The sequence below is a fragment of the Perca flavescens genome, chromosome 8 (genome assembly GCF_004354835.1).
Source record: "Perca flavescens isolate YP-PL-M2 chromosome 8, PFLA_1.0, whole genome shotgun sequence".
NCBI lineage: Eukaryota > Metazoa > Chordata > Actinopteri > Perciformes > Percidae > Perca > Perca flavescens.
The window spans coordinates 22,861,011-22,882,095 of NC_041338.1; the positions used below are offsets into that span (position 1 = coordinate 22,861,011).

Consider the following 21,085-nt stretch of genomic DNA (forward strand, 5'->3'; position numbering starts at 1 on the left):
AAAGATGCTGATGGATGGATCTTGCTGTCATTTCTTTCTAGAATATTATTTTTATTTATAATTTCAATGAAATCTGTATTTGTGGTGCCATCTAGTGGATTCTAGGTGAAAGAGATGTACATAGCAACAACAAAAAACATTAGCTGTAGAACCTACTCAAAAAATTACAAAACAATGATGTGCATCCATGACTTTACTTGGAGGAAATGTTCCATTAAGACCTTCCTTGCTGTAGATTGTTGCTTTCACAAATGTTCTCCCTCTACAAGTCAGAGGGCACATTCAAGTGAGGGGCAAAAAAGAAAACTTTATTTTTCCCCAGGCAGGATTTTGATAGAGAACATCAGCGGTGAACAGTGAAAAAGGTGCTGTCAAAACTTATTCTATAAAATGCCACTCGATGGGTCAGAGAAACCTAAAATGCAGTTTAAAATCAGAGCAACCATAAAAATATATTAATTTCTCTCCATAGTCACCTTTTGAATATAAATATATATTTCAATGTAATAAAGCAGAACATGCATCAACCATTTGTAACAGAGTGCTTTAAATAATGTGTAGATACACCAATAACTAGGAAACACCATTAACTAGAAAACACCAACAAGCTAAGTTTGACATGATATATTGGCAGTACATAAAAAAAAAAAAAAAAAAAAAAGATAAAAAACATTTCAGACAGCATGTGGAAAAACGCTGAAGATCAAGCTATAAAAAGGTTCCACGTTATAACAGGCAGCATAGTTTCAAAAAGGCACTTTCTTGAGCTAAGTCTTCAGTCACGTTGTCCAGAACATAAAAATAAGAGTGGCTGTTGGAAACATTCTCCTCCTCCACATCTGGCAGTGCGAGCAGCATCACTCTGGAACAGCAGCAGCTGCGACCTCCAGTTTGCCGTGCATTTCCTGGTCGATCCTGCAGACAAATTCAGTCATCAGACAAATCTGTGTGACTGGGATGGGACGTCATCTAACCAGGCTAAGACAATAACAGGCTACTACACTGCCCATAAACAAACCTTTCATATAATCACATCCTGAAATGTGATCATGGCCTTTACACCGTTGCAAAAGGGAATTCTGAGAGAATACTTCTATTTTTTTCTTTTTTTACTTAACAGACTTGTTTTCAGCATACAACTGAATGCCTAATATTACCCATGCTTTTTTCTACTGAAAGCACTTTAACTACCTGGGCAACACAAACCACTATTATCAGTTGTATTATTATTATTATTATTATTATTATTATTATTATAATAATAATAATAATAATAATAATAATGTTCTTAAACCCCTTGACACCTTGCAAGACAAATGCATTAAAGTGATATGTACGGCATAAGACCAAATTCCACGTTAGGACGCAGACGGCTTTTATTATCTGCAGCACACATTGCAAATAGTCGTAGATGTCGTGCAATAAGAAAATGCATATGCATACAGGTTATGCAATCTTTGCAAACCTGTGAACAATATGTTACAACCCATAGCTATGTGATGAGTGCAACCTCTGTGTATAAAACATGCAATTTTTGTTGACATGGTCAGAAAGAACTCCATGGCAATGTGTGATGTTTCGCTGCATCTGTCTTGCAAGTTTGCCAATCAACTTAGGAACTCATGCCCCTAATGACAGAAGAGGAACTAAAAGAGTCTCTTCTGCAACCCCACAGTTATGACTTTTCTAATGTTATAACATGCCATGATATATCTGCAAATTAATAACCTCACACCTACAACTTATTAGTATGGAGCAGAACATTTCTGTGTGCATGAGAAAGGCTGACCAAGGTTTGTGGCAATTCCTAAACATCAGCAGTGAGTGGGTATGCAGTGAGTCATGCAGAGCTGTGAGAGTGGACAAGCCGAGTGTTCAGTGAGGGCGAGTTACTGAGGGGAACCATGGTTACAGTGCAACCACAAAACCACAGTGACAAGCTACTTCCTTGTAGTTCCACCCCATTGAGTTGTACAAACATGAACAAACTTACCAAACATCAACCATATCAAATTCTAAACCTGTTTTTTTTTTTTTTTTTTTTAAAGACACATGCAAGTAAGAGCTACCTGATGCCCCAACTTTAATATCAGAAAGCAGCAATGCAATCATTGACCTCAAAACTATTCTAACTTGTTCTTGACATAAATCAATAATTCAGCATCACAGTGGAGACAGTACTTCGGGTATAAAATGGGCTACAAATTTACATGGTACGTTTTAAACCACATACAGACAGCTGATATTATTTTGAGGCAATAAATAGAGAACACATTTAACAAGAATCATCTTTGAAATGAACTTCACAGAATTGGCCTCAGAAATGGGTTTTAGTTGGTTAAACAATCACCAAGCCACCTATTTTTAGAAATCAAACAGCTTTTCAGCCTGCTTTTAAGGGAATGTACTAAATCTACTGAGAGGAAAATGTGCGACATTTTGGGGGGGGGGGAGAAGAGTTGTTGATTTTGGCCAGAAGGTAACTGCAAATCAAACTACAAACACGCGGGACAGAATGAGGTGTATTGGTACATTTCTGAAAGCCAACAGATCATTTCGTTATTAGTTTTGTGAAATGCAAAAGAATTGCTGAGGCTGACCCTGGGTGAAAGTGCATATACCTTTTACGGCTTTTCCTATTTTTTTCGTCGTCAAACCTTAAGAGGGGGCAGGGAAATAGAGTTAAAGAAAGGAGAATTACACAGCCAACAGCAACCAGACATCCAAAAGAGCAAAAACGTTTGATAAAATGAGATGTATTTGTCTTTTCAAATGTCACTTGGATACAAGACCTGCCTCAGGTAAAGCCCACACAAGGACAAATACTGCATGAGTAATCTCTCAGCATGAGCTCAATAGTTATGTATATCAACAAAGGTTAACATGAGGAAATGACCAATGCGTTCTTTAATAGCTGTTTCTGGGACAAAATGATCTAGATGCAGTTTTCAGTAACACTTGTTGAAATGTTAAAAGAACTCACATAGCTATACTAGGCTCTTAATGTATATTCTAAAAAATACAATGTTTAGATATTTGTAGTTTGCATTTGAATCGTTTCTCCATCAGAATACATATAGTGTAAGTAAGTAAGACAATCATGCCAGACAGCGTCTATGGTTTTGGAAAAACCTAAATCTTGCTCGGGAATATTAGGGCTTTGAACGAAGAAGAATTGTGCAAAATTTCAACTGAGTCAGACTCATAATCACTGCCCACACAGGAAAAGCAGAATGATGCTGTAGCATCACCTACAGATGAAATGTAACCAAAGTTTGCAGGATCAGTCAGAGCTGATACTGCGTATGCACAAAAACGTTACTCGAATACCTACTAGAATTTGGGAACCAATTAAAGCCAAAACATCAAGGCACGTGAAAGGAGTTACTTTTTTCTAACAACTGTTTAATTATAATTTGTACCAAGTTTGGTGAGTATTGGATGAAATTTGTAGAAAGGAAGAAATGGAAGGTGACCTCTACTCATGTAGTCATGGTTTATTTAGCGACTAATTCAAGTAAGCAGCCACGCATTGCTCCATGGCACAGCTGTTAAATCTGCAATCCCCAGGTCCACTTTGCTACCTTTAACCGAGAACCACTCTGAGATGTAAACGTACAACATGTGAATGCTTACTCAAGTGTTAGACTTGACCCCGAACACCTTTTCATCACTCAAGTATAAAAATCAGAAGAAAAAAAAAAAAAAAAGAAATCAAAGAATTTCTGATATAGCCTCGGTTTTATATTTATTAGCTTGCGAGATACCTAAATATTTTGTCTTTTAACGAGACCTTTGTCTTGTTTTAAAAGAAAATAGTTTAGTTAGTGTTTAGAAGAGAATGTACAGTAGTGGTATTATGCTTTAGAATGTTGCTTTTTGAGTTCTGGTGTTTATTCTACTTTACAAAGTGCCTGTACCTGTATAATGCACATTCTTAGTTGAGGCATTTGTGAGTAAACAGTGAACAATTGCATATATGTATGTATGTATGTATTACTTTTTCTTTTCTTTTTACTTAATATTAAAGAGATATTTGTAAAACAGTGAAAAAATCATGTATAATAATTGAAATCTGCATGATTTGTTGTAAATAGAAACGTAAATGAAATAAAACTATTTATACTTGATGCCCATAGTGCACCTTGAAAACTGGCTACATTTTGATAACTACTGAGAATATTTGTATATATAGTATCATAAAATAGTATTGAAAATTGTGTTAGTGTAAGCTGATAGTGTACATTCTTTCCACGCCTTTGTTTGACACACCTACTTAAGGGGCTGATTCATCTTGTGTTCATTAACTGAAGCCATGCTCCACTCATCAAACTGTAACTTGCACTGAAGACAAGGTCACCCGTGTTGTAGTTAACCTCAAGCAAGAAAAATGATTTTTTCAAGGTTGTTGAGGAGCCAGATGCTGAGGACCCTCTCTCTCTTCCTCATGGGTACGTTCCTTTCTTTTGTCCTTTGGGAAGCTGGCTCGAACAGGCAGTCATCGCCTGATCTCATAATACCACAGCAGTTCTTTACTGATCTGCCTGGCTGCTCGGCTATCATCAGTGGAGACGTCGAGGACAGGCAAGGCGAATTAGAAGTTCTTCTGGCATCCAGGAAAAGACAGCATAGTTTATCTGAGGACTTCTACCTTAATGTGACAAAGGACTGTTCATCTTACATTAAAAACAGAGGTTTCATTACAGCGCCTCTGAGTCAAGAGGAAAAGGATTTTCCCATTGCCTATTCCATGGTGATCCATGAGAAGATTGAGATGTTTGAGCGACTTCTACGAGCTGTTTACACTCCTCAGAACATCTACTGTGTGCATGTGGACCAGAAATCCTCTAAAGAATATCAGAAGGCTGTGGAGGCAATAGTTTCCTGCTTTTCTAATGTGTTTGTAGCCAGTAAATTAGAAAGCGTGGTATATGCCTCATGGTCCCGAGTGCAGGCAGATCTGAACTGCATGAAAGATCTGCTGAACTCACATGTCCAGTGGAGATACCTCCTTAACACCTGCGGGACAGACTTCCCCATCAAAACCAATGGAGAGATGGTTCAGGCACTGAAGGCCCTGAATGGGAGAAACAGCATGGAGTCTGAAGCCACCAATGACTACAAGAAAAGCCGTTGGCAGTATCATTTCAATGTAACTAACACTGTCATCAGGACAGATGTGAGGAAAAGTCCTCCACCCATTAGCAGCCCAATGTTCACAGGAAATGCTTATATTGTGGTCACAAGAGCCTTTGTGGAACATGTGATGCAGGACAGAGAGGTTCAGCAACTTCTGGAGTGGGAGAGGGACACATACAGCCCTGATGAGCACTTGTGGGCCACTCTACAAAGGATGCCTTCTGTTCCTGGATCAATGCCTGCCAACATCAAGTATGATGTGTCAGACATGCAAGCTCTCGCTCGTGTGGTGAAGTGGAGCTATTTAGCAGGAGATATGAAAGATGGAGCCCGTACTATCCTTGCACTGGCACTTACAGAAGAGCAGTTTGTGTGTACGGAGTTGGTGACGTCCCGTGGCTCCTGAGACAACAACAACTCTTTGCAAATAAGTTTGATCCTGAGGTTGATGATGTCGCTATTAGATGTATGGAGTCAGTTCTGCGTTTCAAAGCTTTAAGTCCACGAGCCACTGTTAACAGAGCAACATTCCATCGTTTGGTAAAGCTTGCAATCATTTGAAACATGAAATACATTATAATGTATTAAGGCAATAGTTCGTAGTTAGAACAGGTATATAGAAACCCTATTCATTTATTATACATTGCCAGGGATTTTCTATTGAAATGTCTTACAATATTTATATATATCTTTTAATTTATATTATCTATTTTAAAATGAAATGTAAAAAATATTCTGTCAATGTCAGTATATTGTTATGCTCTTATGTAATTTCTTATATTCTGTGCATTTTTAGATTATAAAGATGCTGATGGATGGATCTTGCTGTCATTTCTTTCTAGAATATTATTTTTATTTATAATTTCAATGAAATCTGTATTTGTGGTGCCATCTAGTGGATTCTAGGTGAAAGAGATGTACATAGCAACAACAAAAAACATTAGCTGTAGAACCTACTCAAAAAATTACAAAACAATGATGTGCATCCATGACTTTACTTGGAGGAAATGTTCCATTAAGACCTTCCTTGCTGTAGATTGTTGCTTTCACAAATGTTCTCCCTCTACAAGTCAGAGGGCACATTCAAGTGAGGGGCAAAAAAGAAAACTTTATTTTTCCCCAGGCAGGATTTTGATAGAGAACATCAGCGGTGAACAGTGAAAAAGGTGCTGTCAAAACTTATTCTATAAAATGCCACTCGATGGGTCAGAGAAACCTAAAATGCAGTTTAAAATCAGAGCAACCATAAAAATATATTAATTTCTCTCCATAGTCACCTTTTGAATATAAATATATATTTCAATGTAATAAAGCAGAACATGCATCAACCATTTGTAACAGAGTGCTTTAAATAATGTGTAGATACACCAATAACTAGGAAACACCATTAACTAGAAAACACCAACAAGCTAAGTTTGACATGATATATTGGCAGTACATAAAAAAAAAAAAAAAAAAAATAAAAAAAAACATTTCAGACAGCATGTGGAAAAACGCTGAAGATCAAGCTATAAAAAGGTTCCACGTTATAACAGGCAGCATAGTTTCAAAAAGGCACTTTCTTGAGCTAAGTCTTCAGTCACGTTGTCCAGAACATAAAAATAAGAGTGGCTGTTGGAAACATTCTCCTCCTCCACATCTGGCAGTGCGAGCAGCATCACTCTGGAACAGCAGCAGCTGCGACCTCCAGTTTGCCGTGCATTTCCTGGTCGATCCTGCAGACAAATTCAGTCATCAGACAAATCTGTGTGACTGGGATGGGACGTCATCTAACCAGGCTAAGACAATAACAGGCTACTACACTGCCCATAAACAAACCTTTCATATAATCACATCCTGAAATGTGATCATGGCCTTTACACCGTTGCAAAAGGGAATTCTGAGAGAATACTTCTATTTTTTTTTTTTTTTTACTTAACAGACTTGTTTTCAGCATACAACTGAATGCCTAATATTACCCATGCTTTTTTCTACTGAAAGCACTTTAACTACCTGGGCAACACAAACCACTATTATCAGTTGTATTATTATTATTATTATTATTATTATTATTATAATAATAATAATAATAATAATAATAATAATAATAATAATAATAATAATGTTCTTAAACCCCTTGACACCTTGCAAGACAAATGCATTAAAGTGATATGTACGGGCATAAGACCAAATTCCACGTTAGGGCGCAGAGCGGCTTTTATTATCTGCAGCACACATTGCAAATAGTCGTAGATGTCGTGCAATAAGAAAATGCATATGCATACAGGTTATGCAATCTTTGCAAACCTGTGAACAATATGTTACAACCCATAGCTATGTGATGAGTGCAACCTCTGTGTATAAAACATGCAATTTTTGTTGACATGGTCAGAAAGAACTCCATGGCAATGTGTGATGTTTCGCTGCATCTGTCTTGCAAGTTTGCCAATCAACTTAGGAACTCATGCCCCTAATGACAGAAGAGGAACTAAAAGAGTCTCTTCTGCAACCCCACAGTTATGACTTTTCTAATGTTATAACATGCCATGATATATCTGCAAATTAATAACCTCACACCTACAACTTATTAGTATGGAGCAGAACATTTCTGTGTGCATGAGAAAGGCTGACCAAGGTTTGTGGCAATTCCTAAACATCAGCAGTGAGTGGGTATGCAGTGAGTCATGCAGAGCTGTGAGAGTGGACAAGCCGAGTGTTCAGTGAGGGCGAGTTACTGAGGGGAACCATGGTTACAGTGCAACCACAAAACCACAGTGACAAGCTACTTCCTTGTAGTTCCACCCCATTGAGTTGTACAAACATGAACAAACTTACCAAACATCAACCATATCAAATTCTAAACCTGTTTTTTTTTTTTTTTTTTTAAAGACACATGCAAGTAAGAGCTACCTGATGCCCCAACTTTAATATCAGAAAGCAGCAATGCAATCATTGACCTCAAAACTATTCTAACTTGTTCTTGACATAAATCAATAATTCAGCATCACAGTGGAGACAGTACTTCGGGTATAAAATGGGCTACAAATTTACATGGTACGTTTTAAACCACATACAGACAGCTGATATTATTTTGAGGCAATAAATAGAGAACACATTTAACAAGAATCATCTTTTGAAATGAACTTCACAGAATTGGCCTCAGAAATGGGTTTTAGTTGGTTAAACAATCACCAAGCCACCTATTTTTAGAAATCAAACAGCTTTTCAGCCTGCTTTTAAGGGAATGTACTAAATCTACTGAGAGGAAAATGTGCGACATTTTGGGGAGGGGGGAGAAGAGTTGTTGATTTTGGCCAGAAGGTAACTGCAAATCAAACTACAAACACGCGGGACAGAATGAGGTGTATTGGTACATTTCTGAAAGCCAACAGATCATTTCGTTATTAGTTTTGTGAAATGCAAAAGAATTGCTGAGGCTGACCCTGGGTGAAAGTGCATATACCTTTTACGGCTTTTCCTATTTTTTTTTCGTCAAACCTTAAGAGGGGCAGGGAAATAGAGTTAAAGAAAGGAGAATTACACAGCCAACAGCAACCAGACATCCAAAAGAGCAAAAACGTTTGATAAAATGAGATGTATTTGTCTTTTCAAATGTCACTTGGATACAAGACCTGCCTCAGGTAAAGCCCACACAAGGACAAATACTGCATGAGTAATCTCTCAGCATGAGCTCAATAGTTATGTATATCAACAAAGGTTAACATGAGGAAATGACCAATGCGTTCTTTAATAGCTGTTTCTGGGACAAAATGATCTAGATGCAGTTTTCAGTAACACTTGTTGAAATGTTAAAAGAACTCACATAGCTATACTAGGCTCTTAATGTATATTCTAAAAAAATACAATGTTTAGATATTTGTAGTTTGCATTTGAATCGTTTCTCCATCAGAATACATATAGTGTAAGTAAGTAAGACAATCATGCCAGACAGCGTCTATGGTTTTGGAAAAACCTAAATCTTGCTCGGGAATATTAGGGCTTTGAACGAAGAAGAATTGTGCAAAATTTCAACTGAGTCAGACTCATAATCACTGCCCACACAGGAAAAGCAGAATGATGCTGTAGCATCACCTACAGATGAAATGTAACCAAAGTTTGCAGGATCAGTCAGAGCTGATACTGCGTATGCACAAAACGTTACTCGAATACCTACTAGAATTTGGGAACCAATTAAAGCCAAAACATCAAGGCACGTGAAAGGAGTTACTTTTTTCTAACAACTGTTTAATTATAATTTGTACCAAGTTTGGTGAGTATTGGATGAAATTTGTAGAAAGGAAGAAATGGAAGGTGACCTCTACTCATGTAGTCATGGTTTATTTAGCGACTAATTCAAGTAAGCAGCCACGCATTGCTCCATGGCACAGCTGTTAAATCTGCAATCCCCAGGTCCACTTTGCTACCTTTAACCGAGAACCACTCTGAGATGTAAACGTACAACATGTGAATGCTTACTCAAGTGTTAGACTTGACCCCGAACACCTTTTCATCACTCAAGTATAAAAATCAGAAGAAAAAAAAAAAAAAAAGAAATCAAAGAATTTCTGATATAGCCTCGGTTTTATATTTATTAGCTTGCGAGATACCTAAATATTTTGTCTTTTAACGAGACCTTTGTCTTGTTTTAAAAGAGCTTAAACAGTTCTGATGTGTTTGAGTCGAGAGTACTTACTGTTTGATACAATCTGGTATGGACACATACTCCATTGGGACCAGTTCTGCAAGGTCTGTCAAGCTGAACACATACTTGATTTTCTGACTAAATTTGGAGCTGTGAAAATAAAAAAAAGCAGGAAATGTCAGAATCTACAGGTTACCGGAGAAGATCTTCAGTTCATCATTCTAATAGCCTAAACATTAAAGTTACCTTATAAAAGGTTTTGTGATTGCCAGCAGGGTGCGAATAAACCAAGAGGGATGGACAATTATCAAAGACTTCAAGTTCTTCCTTAACCTGTACAGAAACCAAAAAATGAGAGAAGCTGTCAACAATTTAATCACATATCGCACACAATGCAGCTGTTTTTAAGACTGGCCTGGTGCTTCTGCATTTGTTGTAAGAACTACTTGTTTTTGAGTGTAGCGGCCACTCAGACTCACCTCCTATCAATCTGCTGATAACACTTTCGGAGCCAGCCGACAGTTGGCATCTTTTTCCGAGAGGTCGCCCCATTCAAATACACAATCATATAGTTCTCAGCAACCAAAAGCTCCAGCGTGCCGATGACATACCTGCAGGACGCAGGAAAATTCCATCAGCGCTGGTTCTGAAATGTTCACTCACAAGGCCAGACAAAATCAAATAAACAAACACTCACTTGAATAAATTGTCCATGATGTATCTGTAATTTGGTTGATTGCTCTCCGGCATAAAGCACACAGCGAACACAATTATGGCATTCAAACCATCTCCATAGTAACCTGCAGTGAAAAATCAAAAATTTGATTTCAGTATCAAGAGACTATTTTCATTGTCAATTTTTTTTTTTTTTCATACTATGAATAAACACAGACTGACCAACTTCTTTCAAACACAAATGCAATATAGCGTGTTCATCAAGGAACACAGACATACATAAAATTGTGTGTGTGTGGTGTGTGTGTGTGTGTGTGTGTGTGTGTGTGTGTGTGTGTGTGTGTGTGTGTGTGTGTGTCTGACCTCCGTGGCTGATAACCTTCTTGTACGGCTCGATGGCCTTCATGTCCACTCTGTGTTCCTGGTCTCCAAAACGAAACACCCTCCAGCGTCGACCCTCCACCCTCTCCTCCGAGTAAGAGTACTCCTGCACCGACTCCACGCCCTTCTGTAGGAGTTCTGTAGTTTTTGGCTTGGGGAGATCGTCTAAAAGGAGAGGAGGCATTTTAAAGCAACAGCTTGGATGCTTCAACCACAATGAATGCGAGGGCTGTCTGATGTTATCAGATCTATGCTGAACAAATTATTCATAAAATGTTTAGATCACTCAATAATTCATGATTGAACTTCTCAATCGCATGCATTTTAAATCAACGTTACACTGAATTCTTTGCTTTAATATCTTTTGTATCTGGACGGCATGCTTTCTCTCTGAATCAACACCAACAATCACATCTCAACTTCCCTTTCGCTTGAGCTCAGCATTTACAAATACCTGATAGAGTTTCCTGGGGGAAACCCTGCTATTGTTCCCTGCACGGGAAATCAATGTGTCCAACAAATACTGCTGAAAGGATAGCTGCATGATGTGCACAGTAATTCTGAGCATATTGTAGACATCAAATGTTAAAATGATCGTGTAGGTCAAGCATGCAACAGGCAGAATCAAAAATGAGTGAATAGTGCAACCAAATCACATCAACACTTTTCTGAGGATCTGTCTGTGAGCGTCCCATTTCCACAATATACCAAATTAAACACAAAGCTCTCAGTTTCTTCTTTAGAGCCCTGTATGATCCATATATACAGATTTAGCATGGACATGACTGGTAAAGTGTTTATGAAATAATCTACCAAATTAAATCATTTAAAACCCCATTATTTAAGATCTAAGTGGTAAACTGCCAAAGCAATGCATGTCCAATTAAAAAGGCCACATATTTATATGCTATAAATGGATTCATCGATTGATGTGCGATATCTTGTAAAATATGACACACTGAATGACTATTAACTAAACCGCACCTTAGCAAATGCTAAAATGGCTAATATCCAATAACTGCGATCGGACAGAGCGTGTTTTAGCTGCCTGGGGCGACTTTTTGTAACGTTTTCAAAAGGGCTGGGTGATATGGAGAAAATCAGATATCACGATATTCTTGACCAAATACCTTGATATTGATATTGCGGCGATATTCTAGGGTTCACAATTGGGGCTTTAACAAAATATCTTCACACTTAGATTTTAGATGAATAATCATCCGTAATGTGAATATAATGTCTAAGTGGGAAAAAGGCAAATAATAGAACAGCTAGAACAGTCTGGTAAGTTCAGAAAAGTACATCACTTTACTGTAATGCAGCCTTTAAAACCAGTAAAAAACACTTTCATTGTCACACTGTCATTCACGATATTAAAATATCCAAAATCTAAGACGATATCTAGTCTCATATCACGGTATCGATATAATATCGATATATTGCCCAGCTCTAGTTTTCAATGAGAGTAAAGTGTTGCAACATGCCAACGCTCTCTGTCTGATCGCGGCCTTACTGTGCAGATTAAACCACTTCTTAACCGATAGGTTGCTACTGATAGTTTCCTCAAATGTAGGAACATTTCAAGGAAAGGAAAATGACATGCATAAAAACATTAACTGAAAATGAAGTGTACGAAAAACAAACAAAACCTCCCCATGATTTGTTTAAACAACTTAAGACAGAACATAATCTGGACAATAGGAGTTGATTGACTCATGGTTGGCAGAACAAAATGGGTGCTGTCCAAGAGACCTTACCACAACGAAGACAGAAACCTGTTGCTGGCCTGCAGCCTGTTTCCAGGCTGAGAATGGAAACAATTCTTCCAAGTGAAAAAGAGGAAGGCAGCAGTGTGGAAACACAGAAACAACAAAGCACATTTTAACTACACTTAAGGCTGTTAGCTGCCTACCCAAACCAGTATAATCAAGAACGGAAAAAAAATACAATTGATCCAAGAACCAGAAAATAAAAGACTGAGGTCTGGCAACACATCTGCTTCTGTGTTACAAGCCAAGAAGGGTAAATATTTCATAAATAAATTACACAACCGTGGACTTTATCTAGGTCCAATTTGAAAGCCTCTTTGCACCTCCCACCTCATCAAGTCAATCCATATTTTACTTTTTGAACTTTCAGTATTAATAAAACAAACTGCAACAAACGGGTACTGAAACTGTGATCATTGTCACTGCATGATATAACGTTCTTACCTTCCCATTCAAACTCATTACTGTTGTCTGAAGGTGTGTCTATGTCATCGAGGTCCAGCTCTGTACTTTCATCCAGCTCATCAGAGAGAAGAGAACCTTCACTGTGGTCCAGTGTAAGACTGATGTCCGGAGCTGCAAGCTTCTTCTTTGCCTTCTTGCCATGATCCATTGCATAGCCTAGGGTAGATGCCAGATCATCAGTGGTTATACTGTTTGTAAAAACTATTAAAAGTGTAGGTCCTGGGTTTTTCAAATCTATTATAATACAATACTCCGTAAGTTCTGCCAAAGCTAATATGGAGGCTTCTTTTTAGCCAGAGTTACAAAAATCAAGTGGCATCTTCCAATGTTAGTCTTTTACTACAAAATTCCCTCTTTGAATACAGTTTTTGAATGAAATATAATAAACTAGAATGATTACAGCGATCAATAACTCCCTCAACGTACATACGGTCATGTGAGTTTTAAAAACAGACTTGGAAAAAATTGGAACATGTTCTTGAATATTGCAAAGCAATGCATGTTATTCTTTTTTCATTACCAGGGTCCATCTCCTCCGAGGTTCCAAAAAGCTCATCTTCAAGCTCCTCTTCCTCCGGTAGGGGCCTAACAACCAAACAGCAGGTGATCATGCCTTCAGTAGGCTTACTTGCATGTGACTTTCAACACACAAACATGTGAAACAAAGCTGTGTTATGAGGGATCAACAATACCGTGGAAAGTCCTCATCCTGCCACTCTTCCTTAAGTTCAACTCCTTCCATTCTCAGGCGAGCTTCTGTTGTGGCGACTGACTCTTGGCGCTCCAGGCTGGGAATGAAAACACAAAAAAAGGTTATGCCATCTTTTATGTACTGCAGATGTATTCAAATCAAGAGCAGGGACAGCAGAGATTATCCGTCACAACCAAAACACATAACCAGTTGTCTGACAACGGCTTCTTGTGACTTGAACAATCCTCAAAGGATTATGGGGGAAACGTAGACCAGGAGTCAAAGGCAATATATTTCTTGGGTTAATACGTCAGCAACTACAACAAAATTATCTGATATGGATAGGGACAGTGATGGAATGCTGTCACATAACACACTTGACTAAAGCTGCACAGAAGCACATGATTATACGATCTACAAACAAGTGTGGGAATACAGGGCTCCAGACTGCGACCAAATGGTCGCATTTTGCGACCAAAATGTGAGTGTGCGCGACTGAATTTTACATCCAGTCGCACATGTGCAACCAGCAAATTTGCCCCCGTTTTTTACACGTTAAATGTCGAAATGTAGGTAGGCTACCTGAGCGCAAGCTTATCTGTCCTCTCTGAAAATTGACAGAGAGCGGTGCTCCGACATGCGACGTGCGATCGACGCAAACTACGTCGGCTGTTTTGTTGAAGTCACAGCGAGTGATGCCGATAAAGTGGTTTCAAGTATGGTTACAGTTTTTAAAAACTTCACACAGACAGCGTTTGCTGCTATATAATATTAAAAACAGTCACGGTGCTGTTGAAGTTACACTTCCTCTGAGACAAGATGCAGGCTCAACAGTGTGCAATTGTGCCCTGGTGACTGACTGACAGGCTAAGGTTGTAAAGCAAGGTAACTTTATTTCTACAGCACCTTTCAGCAACAAGGCAACTCAAAGTGCTTTACATGAAACATTAAAGAGCAATTGAAAACGGTCATGATGAAAATACAACAGGCTAAACAAGTTACAGTGAGTAAGAAATTAATAATTATTCAATTTAATAAGTTGTAGGGATGGGTTTGGGAGGAGAGAGGGAGGGGTTTTATTTTTATTTTTGTTTAATTTCTTTAGAGTGTAACATATTCTAATAAAATAACATAATGTTCTAAGTACATAGGATAAATAGGTTTGGAATTATTTTTACAACTGAAATAATTGTTTTGTAATTACAGAGGGAAAGTACCGAAAAAATGTACCATAATTTCAGGTATCTGTACCAATATTGGTTCCGATGCGAAAGGTACCCAACCGTAAGGGTAGTAGCCTAAACAATACATGTTTAATTTTAAGGTGAATTCATTGTAGTTGTAGACCAGAGTTGGTATATTTTTTTAAATATTTTGTTTACTGTCATGACAGCAATGGTGCCTTCTATGTTGCATCTTCAAAAGTGACACTGAATTTGAAACAGCACATTGTAATTTCTGCATCTGTTATCAAAGTATTTATTAGTAATACAGTGGAAATTAGTAGAAATGTGAATATTTGGTTAGCATGTTGATTTACGGTGTGTGCCCCTAAATTTTCTGGTTGCGCCCCTAAAATTTTCAGTAGGGTGCCACTGTGCTCCTAGTGAAAAAAGTTAGTCTGGAGCCCTGGAATATGTATGTTCTGAATAGGATAGGCTACGTTGAGAAAATACAACACATTACTGGAAAAGGTTCATGTGATTTAGAAGGATTCAATGGAGCAAAATAAGACTAAAATATAATTCCTAAAACTGTCTAAATATATGATTTATATAAGCTCTACTGATGTGCAATGTTCATACTGGTGGGCCAACAGCAGCCTCTACTGACCGTCTCAATGAACCTTTACAGGTTTGTAGATCAACATTTGAAATCTGATGTAACAATTTTTTTTTGGGCTTCTAATATTCCAAGAGCTACTTAATGTAAACAGAGTCAGTACTTTAATCTCAATATATGTATTAATTTGTCTACAGACGTACTGTCTAAGAAGATCAGTTTTAACAGTCATTAGTAAGAGATTGTGTGCCATTTATTGTCAAATTGTTCATATGAATTGCTTAATAACATCACTGACCAATTTTTTTCACTAACACCCAAAATCAATAGAGCTAAACATACTCCTCAGTTTGTGTCACCTAAGATTTTTATTTTTATATGCCAAGCATTATGTTCTTCAGTCCTCAAAGATGATGTGGGCGTTTTCCCTTTTTTAACTAACCAAATACTTTGATTTGACATGTTGTACCAGCTACTGGCTGCTTTGTGTTGCAGTGCTAATCAATACATAATTCACAGTCCTGCATGTTGATCGAGAATTTCCTCAAGAGTTTCAGCTTGCAACTGGCCACATAATCAGATCACTGGCTACTTGAAAGCTTACAAGCTTGTTTTTAAGGTCTTAGTTTATAAACCATAAGGCCACTCAGTAATGCTGATCATGGTACTGTATCTGTATCTTTGCTGTACAGAGCTCCCCTTGATGCATTAATCACATACACAACTCTATTTGTGTTCCCAGACACAAAAACATTCTGGGCATTCTTGGTACTCAACATTTCAACAAGTTTAGGCCCTAGCTGTTTGCTCATGTACGTATAGTGTTAATCCCCACATTACATTTGAAATCCAACTGAGAGACGTAGAAGTGCCACAGCCAGATCAAGCTGCGTGTAAGTGGAATCAGTCACATTAGGGAGTCAAATGGAAAAATGAATTACCGTTATATTATTATTATAATAATAATAATAATAATAATAATAATAATAATAATACAGCACTTAGTTGTGAGTTCAATTAAGCAGCAGATCAGACTGGAAGTTTTGACCAAAATGTTAAATAAGAAGTTATTTTTCATGCTCATGATTTCATCAATCTTGACAGGAATATTATTTGATGCTCACATCATTGCAGTGTCTACCCATATAAACTCTTCTTATGTCCCATCTTTATGATTAAAAGGGTGGGGAACCATGCTTTATTTGAATTTAGTTACATTATAGCGATACAGTGCAAGCTGGTTGGACCGACTGCAAGAAAGCCTTAAGTTTGCCTGGCATGGTCCTGTTTACAACAGTCTCTAAGCTAATCTGTTTCTGTCAGATAAAGATCAGATGGGTGAATTTTAAATTACCAATTCTTTTGTCAATAAAACTGCTGGTTATTCTATGTGAAGATTAAAAAGGCAGAAGCACAATACACCTTATCCTTTTAAACACAGATCAACACAGTGTGCATTTCCAGACGATTAATACGTTTGTCAAAAGGTCAGCTAAATGATGTTCTGTGCATGTAATGTTGCTCAGCTGTCCACTGGTGTTGCTTACTATAACCTACAGAGGATTGAGGCAGACAATTACACAATATCACGCGGACCAAAAAATAGCCATTTTCCCGAAGCTTATAGTTTTTAGTTTTGGTTTTGAAGTGTTGATTTAATTCTATGGTATTTTTGAGATCCTAGTGTGGACAAAAAAGGTTGAGATTGTACAGGTATTACTGTTATTGTGTCCTCCACCCCCTCTACAATGTTCAGGAAATAAATGTCATACCAGCCTCCGTCTACCTTCTACTTTTCCTGCTGTTTTGGCCAAGCTAAAAATACAGGAATATCAAAAGGTTTGGGAAGGATATGTACTCTTCTTTTGGTATTAATGCCTGTTTGTAGGCTAAGCATTGCTTTTGAAAATTGTTTGTAAACTGTATGTTTAAAAGACAGTGTACAGTATTAGTCCTTTTTGTTTTCTGGGTCAAACTGTTAAGTTTTGACTGTAAGGAAAAGTCTTTATTTTTTGCAGCTGAACAAAACAAATCGTGGCAATTAGCAGTGATTTTGGCAAAACTGCTGGCCTTTCAAATCCAGTGCACTGGAAAACATTCACACACTTGAACATAGGCAGCCATCTGGCTCAGGTGCTGGAGTCTGGGAGAACAGCATTCTTGCAATGGAGAATTGAAACCAAACTAGCTTCTATTTTTTTATGTTGCCAACATGTAGGCCAAGCATAAACATGTAACTTTACATATACAGACCTTCCAATGGGTCCAGGTGGCGAGCGTGGCTGGGGAAGGCTCACTGGGGTCGAGCTTCTTGCTCCCGGCTGTTTCTGTTCATTGTCTGGAGTTTTCCTTTCCTGTGGCGTACCTCTTGTTTTGGTTGGACTCTCTTGAAGTGCCTCTTCGCCATTTTCGACTGTTGAAGCTGTGCTATTTTCTAATTCGTCCAAGTCCTCCTCCTCACCTTCTCCCGACACTCCAGAAGATGAGGGACTAGACGTCTGTCTGTGACCCAGCTCTTCATGAGTCCTCCTGGGTGTGACAAAATCTAGGCTGCTATTGTTCAAATTAATATCACTTACACCCTTCAGCACCGCTTCACTCTCAATCACATCCGATGCCATTAGTTTATCCTGTCGCCCTAGTGCTAGAGCGGATCAGAGGGAAAGAGTCCGACAATAAAACGTTAAAACACAGGTTTGCCAGTTAACCAGTCAGAGAGCTGGACCTCACTTAGCTAGCGGTACACAATTTCTTTCAAAGTTTGTGGCTAGCGTGTTAGCCCTCGTCCGCTACACAGCTAGCCAAGAGGACAGTTGTTGTTGACAGCTAGCTAGCTAGCAGTGCGAATTAACAGCAATGTTATTAACCAAATAGTGTTAAATGTCACAAAGTGTGCACAGATCAGAACGTTTCTAAATGCGTCACAATGGGTGAACTCGGGAGACCAAGAAGTATGCTATCTTTGCATAAGCAGCGGTGCGCAGTAGTCCTACTTATTAATTTCCTCCCTTCCTTCAAGGTAACTTTTTCTACTTTCCTTGCCTTCCTTCCTCCAAGTCAGAATGTTCCCTTGCGGACGTAACGTCAGTCACGCTAGCTTATGAGCTAACGTTACAGTTAGCTAGCTAACTAACTTAGCCACAGCAAAAGACAAGCGAATGTTGTTGTCCACAATCCATACAATCAAGCTAGCTAGTGTCAACTAGCTACGACATAACGTCAGGACAACCGTTCCATTGATCCATGTAACGTATAAAGTCAGTATCCGCTCATTTAACTAGCCGGGTCCACCGAAATCAATCTCCGCAACGTAACGGTAGAAGACGGTTCGGTTGTTTGCTAACAACGCTATCTAACCGGAACATTTTTTTTTTAAATTTTTTTTTTTTATCTTTATTGAAAAAATACATTCAAATATACAACATTTCAGACACGTAGCCTATAATGATCCAGAGAAACAAAAATATGACTTTAAATAAATAAATAAAAATAGTTGTAATTAAAAAAACAAAATTATAAACAAACAAACAAACAAACAACGATTAGTTTTACACTAGTTTTATATAAAGGCTATGGTTTTACACAATATATGTGTCATTCGAGTCCAAAAAGTAAGTAGGCCTAAATGTGGTTAAAAAAAAGAATATATATATATATATATATATATATATTTCTTTTCAACGTTTTTCTAACCCTTGATTATGCATTGCATCTATCTATCTATCTATCTATCTATCTATCTATCTATCTATCTATCTATCTATATATCTTCTATCTATCTATCTATCTATCTATCTATCTATCTATCTATCTATCTATCTATCTATCTATCTATCTATCTATCTATAAATTCCAGGAACGTCTGTCTGTCTGTCTGTCTCTGTGTGTGTGTGTGTGTGTGTGTGTTATGCGTATATCTCTCGAACCATTAGTCCGATGGATTTCAAACTTGACAGGTGTCTTGGTACTGGCACGAGTAAGTGCAGTGCCATGTTTGACGTTGTTTGGATTAGAAATGCAGAAGATATCATTAAATATATATCGGTAAAAGACGCACACATTGGCTTTTGCCGCTCTAGCCGCTGGCCACTCCCCCTCTTGCACTTCACGCACACTGACTGAGCACTAAACCTGTTTGAGTCGTGACTCACTGGGATCTTTCACCTGACTCTTTAAATGAACTCCTGAGTCGCTCATACTACGAGACAACACCGTCTCGCGCGCGCACACACACACACACACACACACACACACACACAAACACAAACAGTCCGGTTCTGGTGGTGATTAACGCATAGCCTATGTGCTGTTTAGCGCTCATAATGGGCCGGGTGGCATGAGTCCATGACGCTAATCTAACGTTCTCTGTCAGGTAAATCAGTAATTAGTAGTAGGGTATAGCCTACAGGGGAGTTGCATTTGAAGTGGTTCGGGGTCCTTCTGTAAGTAATTTTGGGGTACAATTTGGTTTTGATGAATTCTACAAGCAGCAATACCACAGGCCAAACAATCGGCCCATTCCAAACAGGCACATTTTCAACGGTTACTGCACTAGTATGTGTAGATGTGAAATACAACAGAATTTGGTTTTTTTTTTTACAGTTTTTGAAATTTTCAAAAATCAGCCTCTCGCCCTGACTACGGATCTGCTGGGAAAAATGAGTAACTCAAAAAAGTAAAAAAAATCGTAATAATTCTTTTCAATGTTTCCTACCCTTGTTCACGCATTGCATATGTGTAGATGTGAAATGCAACAGAATTTTGGTGTTTTTTCATAGTTTTTGAAATTTTCAAAAATCGGCCTCTCGCACTGACCACAGGGGCATGCTGGGAAAAATGAGTAACTCAAAAAAGTAACAAAAAAATCTTAATAATAATTTTCAGCGTTTTTTAACCCTTGTTCACGCATTGCATACGTGTAGATGTGTAATGCAACAGAATGAGTTTTTTTTTTTTTTTTTTTTTTTTACAATTTTTGAAATTTTCAAAAATCGGCCTCTCGCCCTGACGTGCTGGGAAAAATGAGTAACTCAAAAAAGTAACAAAAAAATCCTAATTCTTTTTCTTTTCTTACCCTTGTTAATAATGTTATTTTTTTTAATTATTGGCCCCAGAGGGATAACCACACCGAATTTGGTGCTTGTATCCACTTGTGAACGATTTTCCCCCTTATCTACTACTACTATTGCAGGACAATTTTGCCATGTCATTTTGACTCAATTTTCCGCTTTATTAGGGCCCGAGCGCCAACAGCGGCGAAGGCCCTATTGAAACTGAAGGAATTCTTTCTTGCAGCAAATTAATCACCTTTTTGAAGGGCTTAACATACTCAAAAGCTCGCCAAAATTGGCGGTCGCATCAGGCCTGGTGAAAATGTATGTATTTTAAGGTTTTCGGGAATAGGCGCACAAAAATGACTCGATAGCGCCCCCTATAAAATGAAAGAAATTGAGCCCCTGCAGTACGTTTAACTTAGATTAACGAAACGTGGTACACATATGTATCATGTTAAGACGTACAAAAAAGCTAATTGGAGCCATACCCTTAACGCAACAGAAAGTC

General features: G+C 38.1%; 1 protein-coding gene and 1 pseudogene across 3 annotated transcripts; one reads left to right on the forward strand and one right to left on the reverse strand.

Moving 5' to 3' along the window:
- Positions 1-175: 175 nt before the first annotated feature.
- Positions 176-18,885, reverse strand: bnip2 (BCL2 interacting protein 2). Of its 3 annotated transcripts, XM_028584534.1 has the most exons (11): positions 17,777-18,885; positions 13,743-13,838; positions 13,571-13,635; positions 13,030-13,206; positions 10,799-10,981; positions 10,458-10,560; positions 10,240-10,371; positions 10,007-10,093; positions 9,812-9,910; positions 2,622-2,657; positions 176-915 (listed from the first exon to the last, which is right to left on the reverse strand). In XM_028584534.1, the coding sequence occupies exons 1-11, from the start codon at positions 18,142-18,144 to the stop codon at positions 858-860; spliced, it is 1,404 nt and encodes a 467-aa protein (XP_028440335.1). In that variant the 5' UTR covers positions 18,145-18,885; the 3' UTR covers positions 176-857. The 3 variants fall into 3 exon arrangements, with proteins under 3 accessions (XP_028440335.1, XP_028440334.1, XP_028440336.1); XM_028584533.1 differs by lacking the exon at positions 176-915 and having other exon boundaries at positions 2,450-2,657; XM_028584535.1 differs by lacking the exons at positions 176-915; positions 2,622-2,657 and adding an exon at positions 6,116-6,854.
- LOC114560590 (beta-1,3-galactosyl-O-glycosyl-glycoprotein beta-1,6-N-acetylglucosaminyltransferase 3-like) lies at positions 4,448-5,700 on the forward strand (annotated as a pseudogene).
- Positions 18,886-21,085: the final 2,200 nt, after the last annotated feature.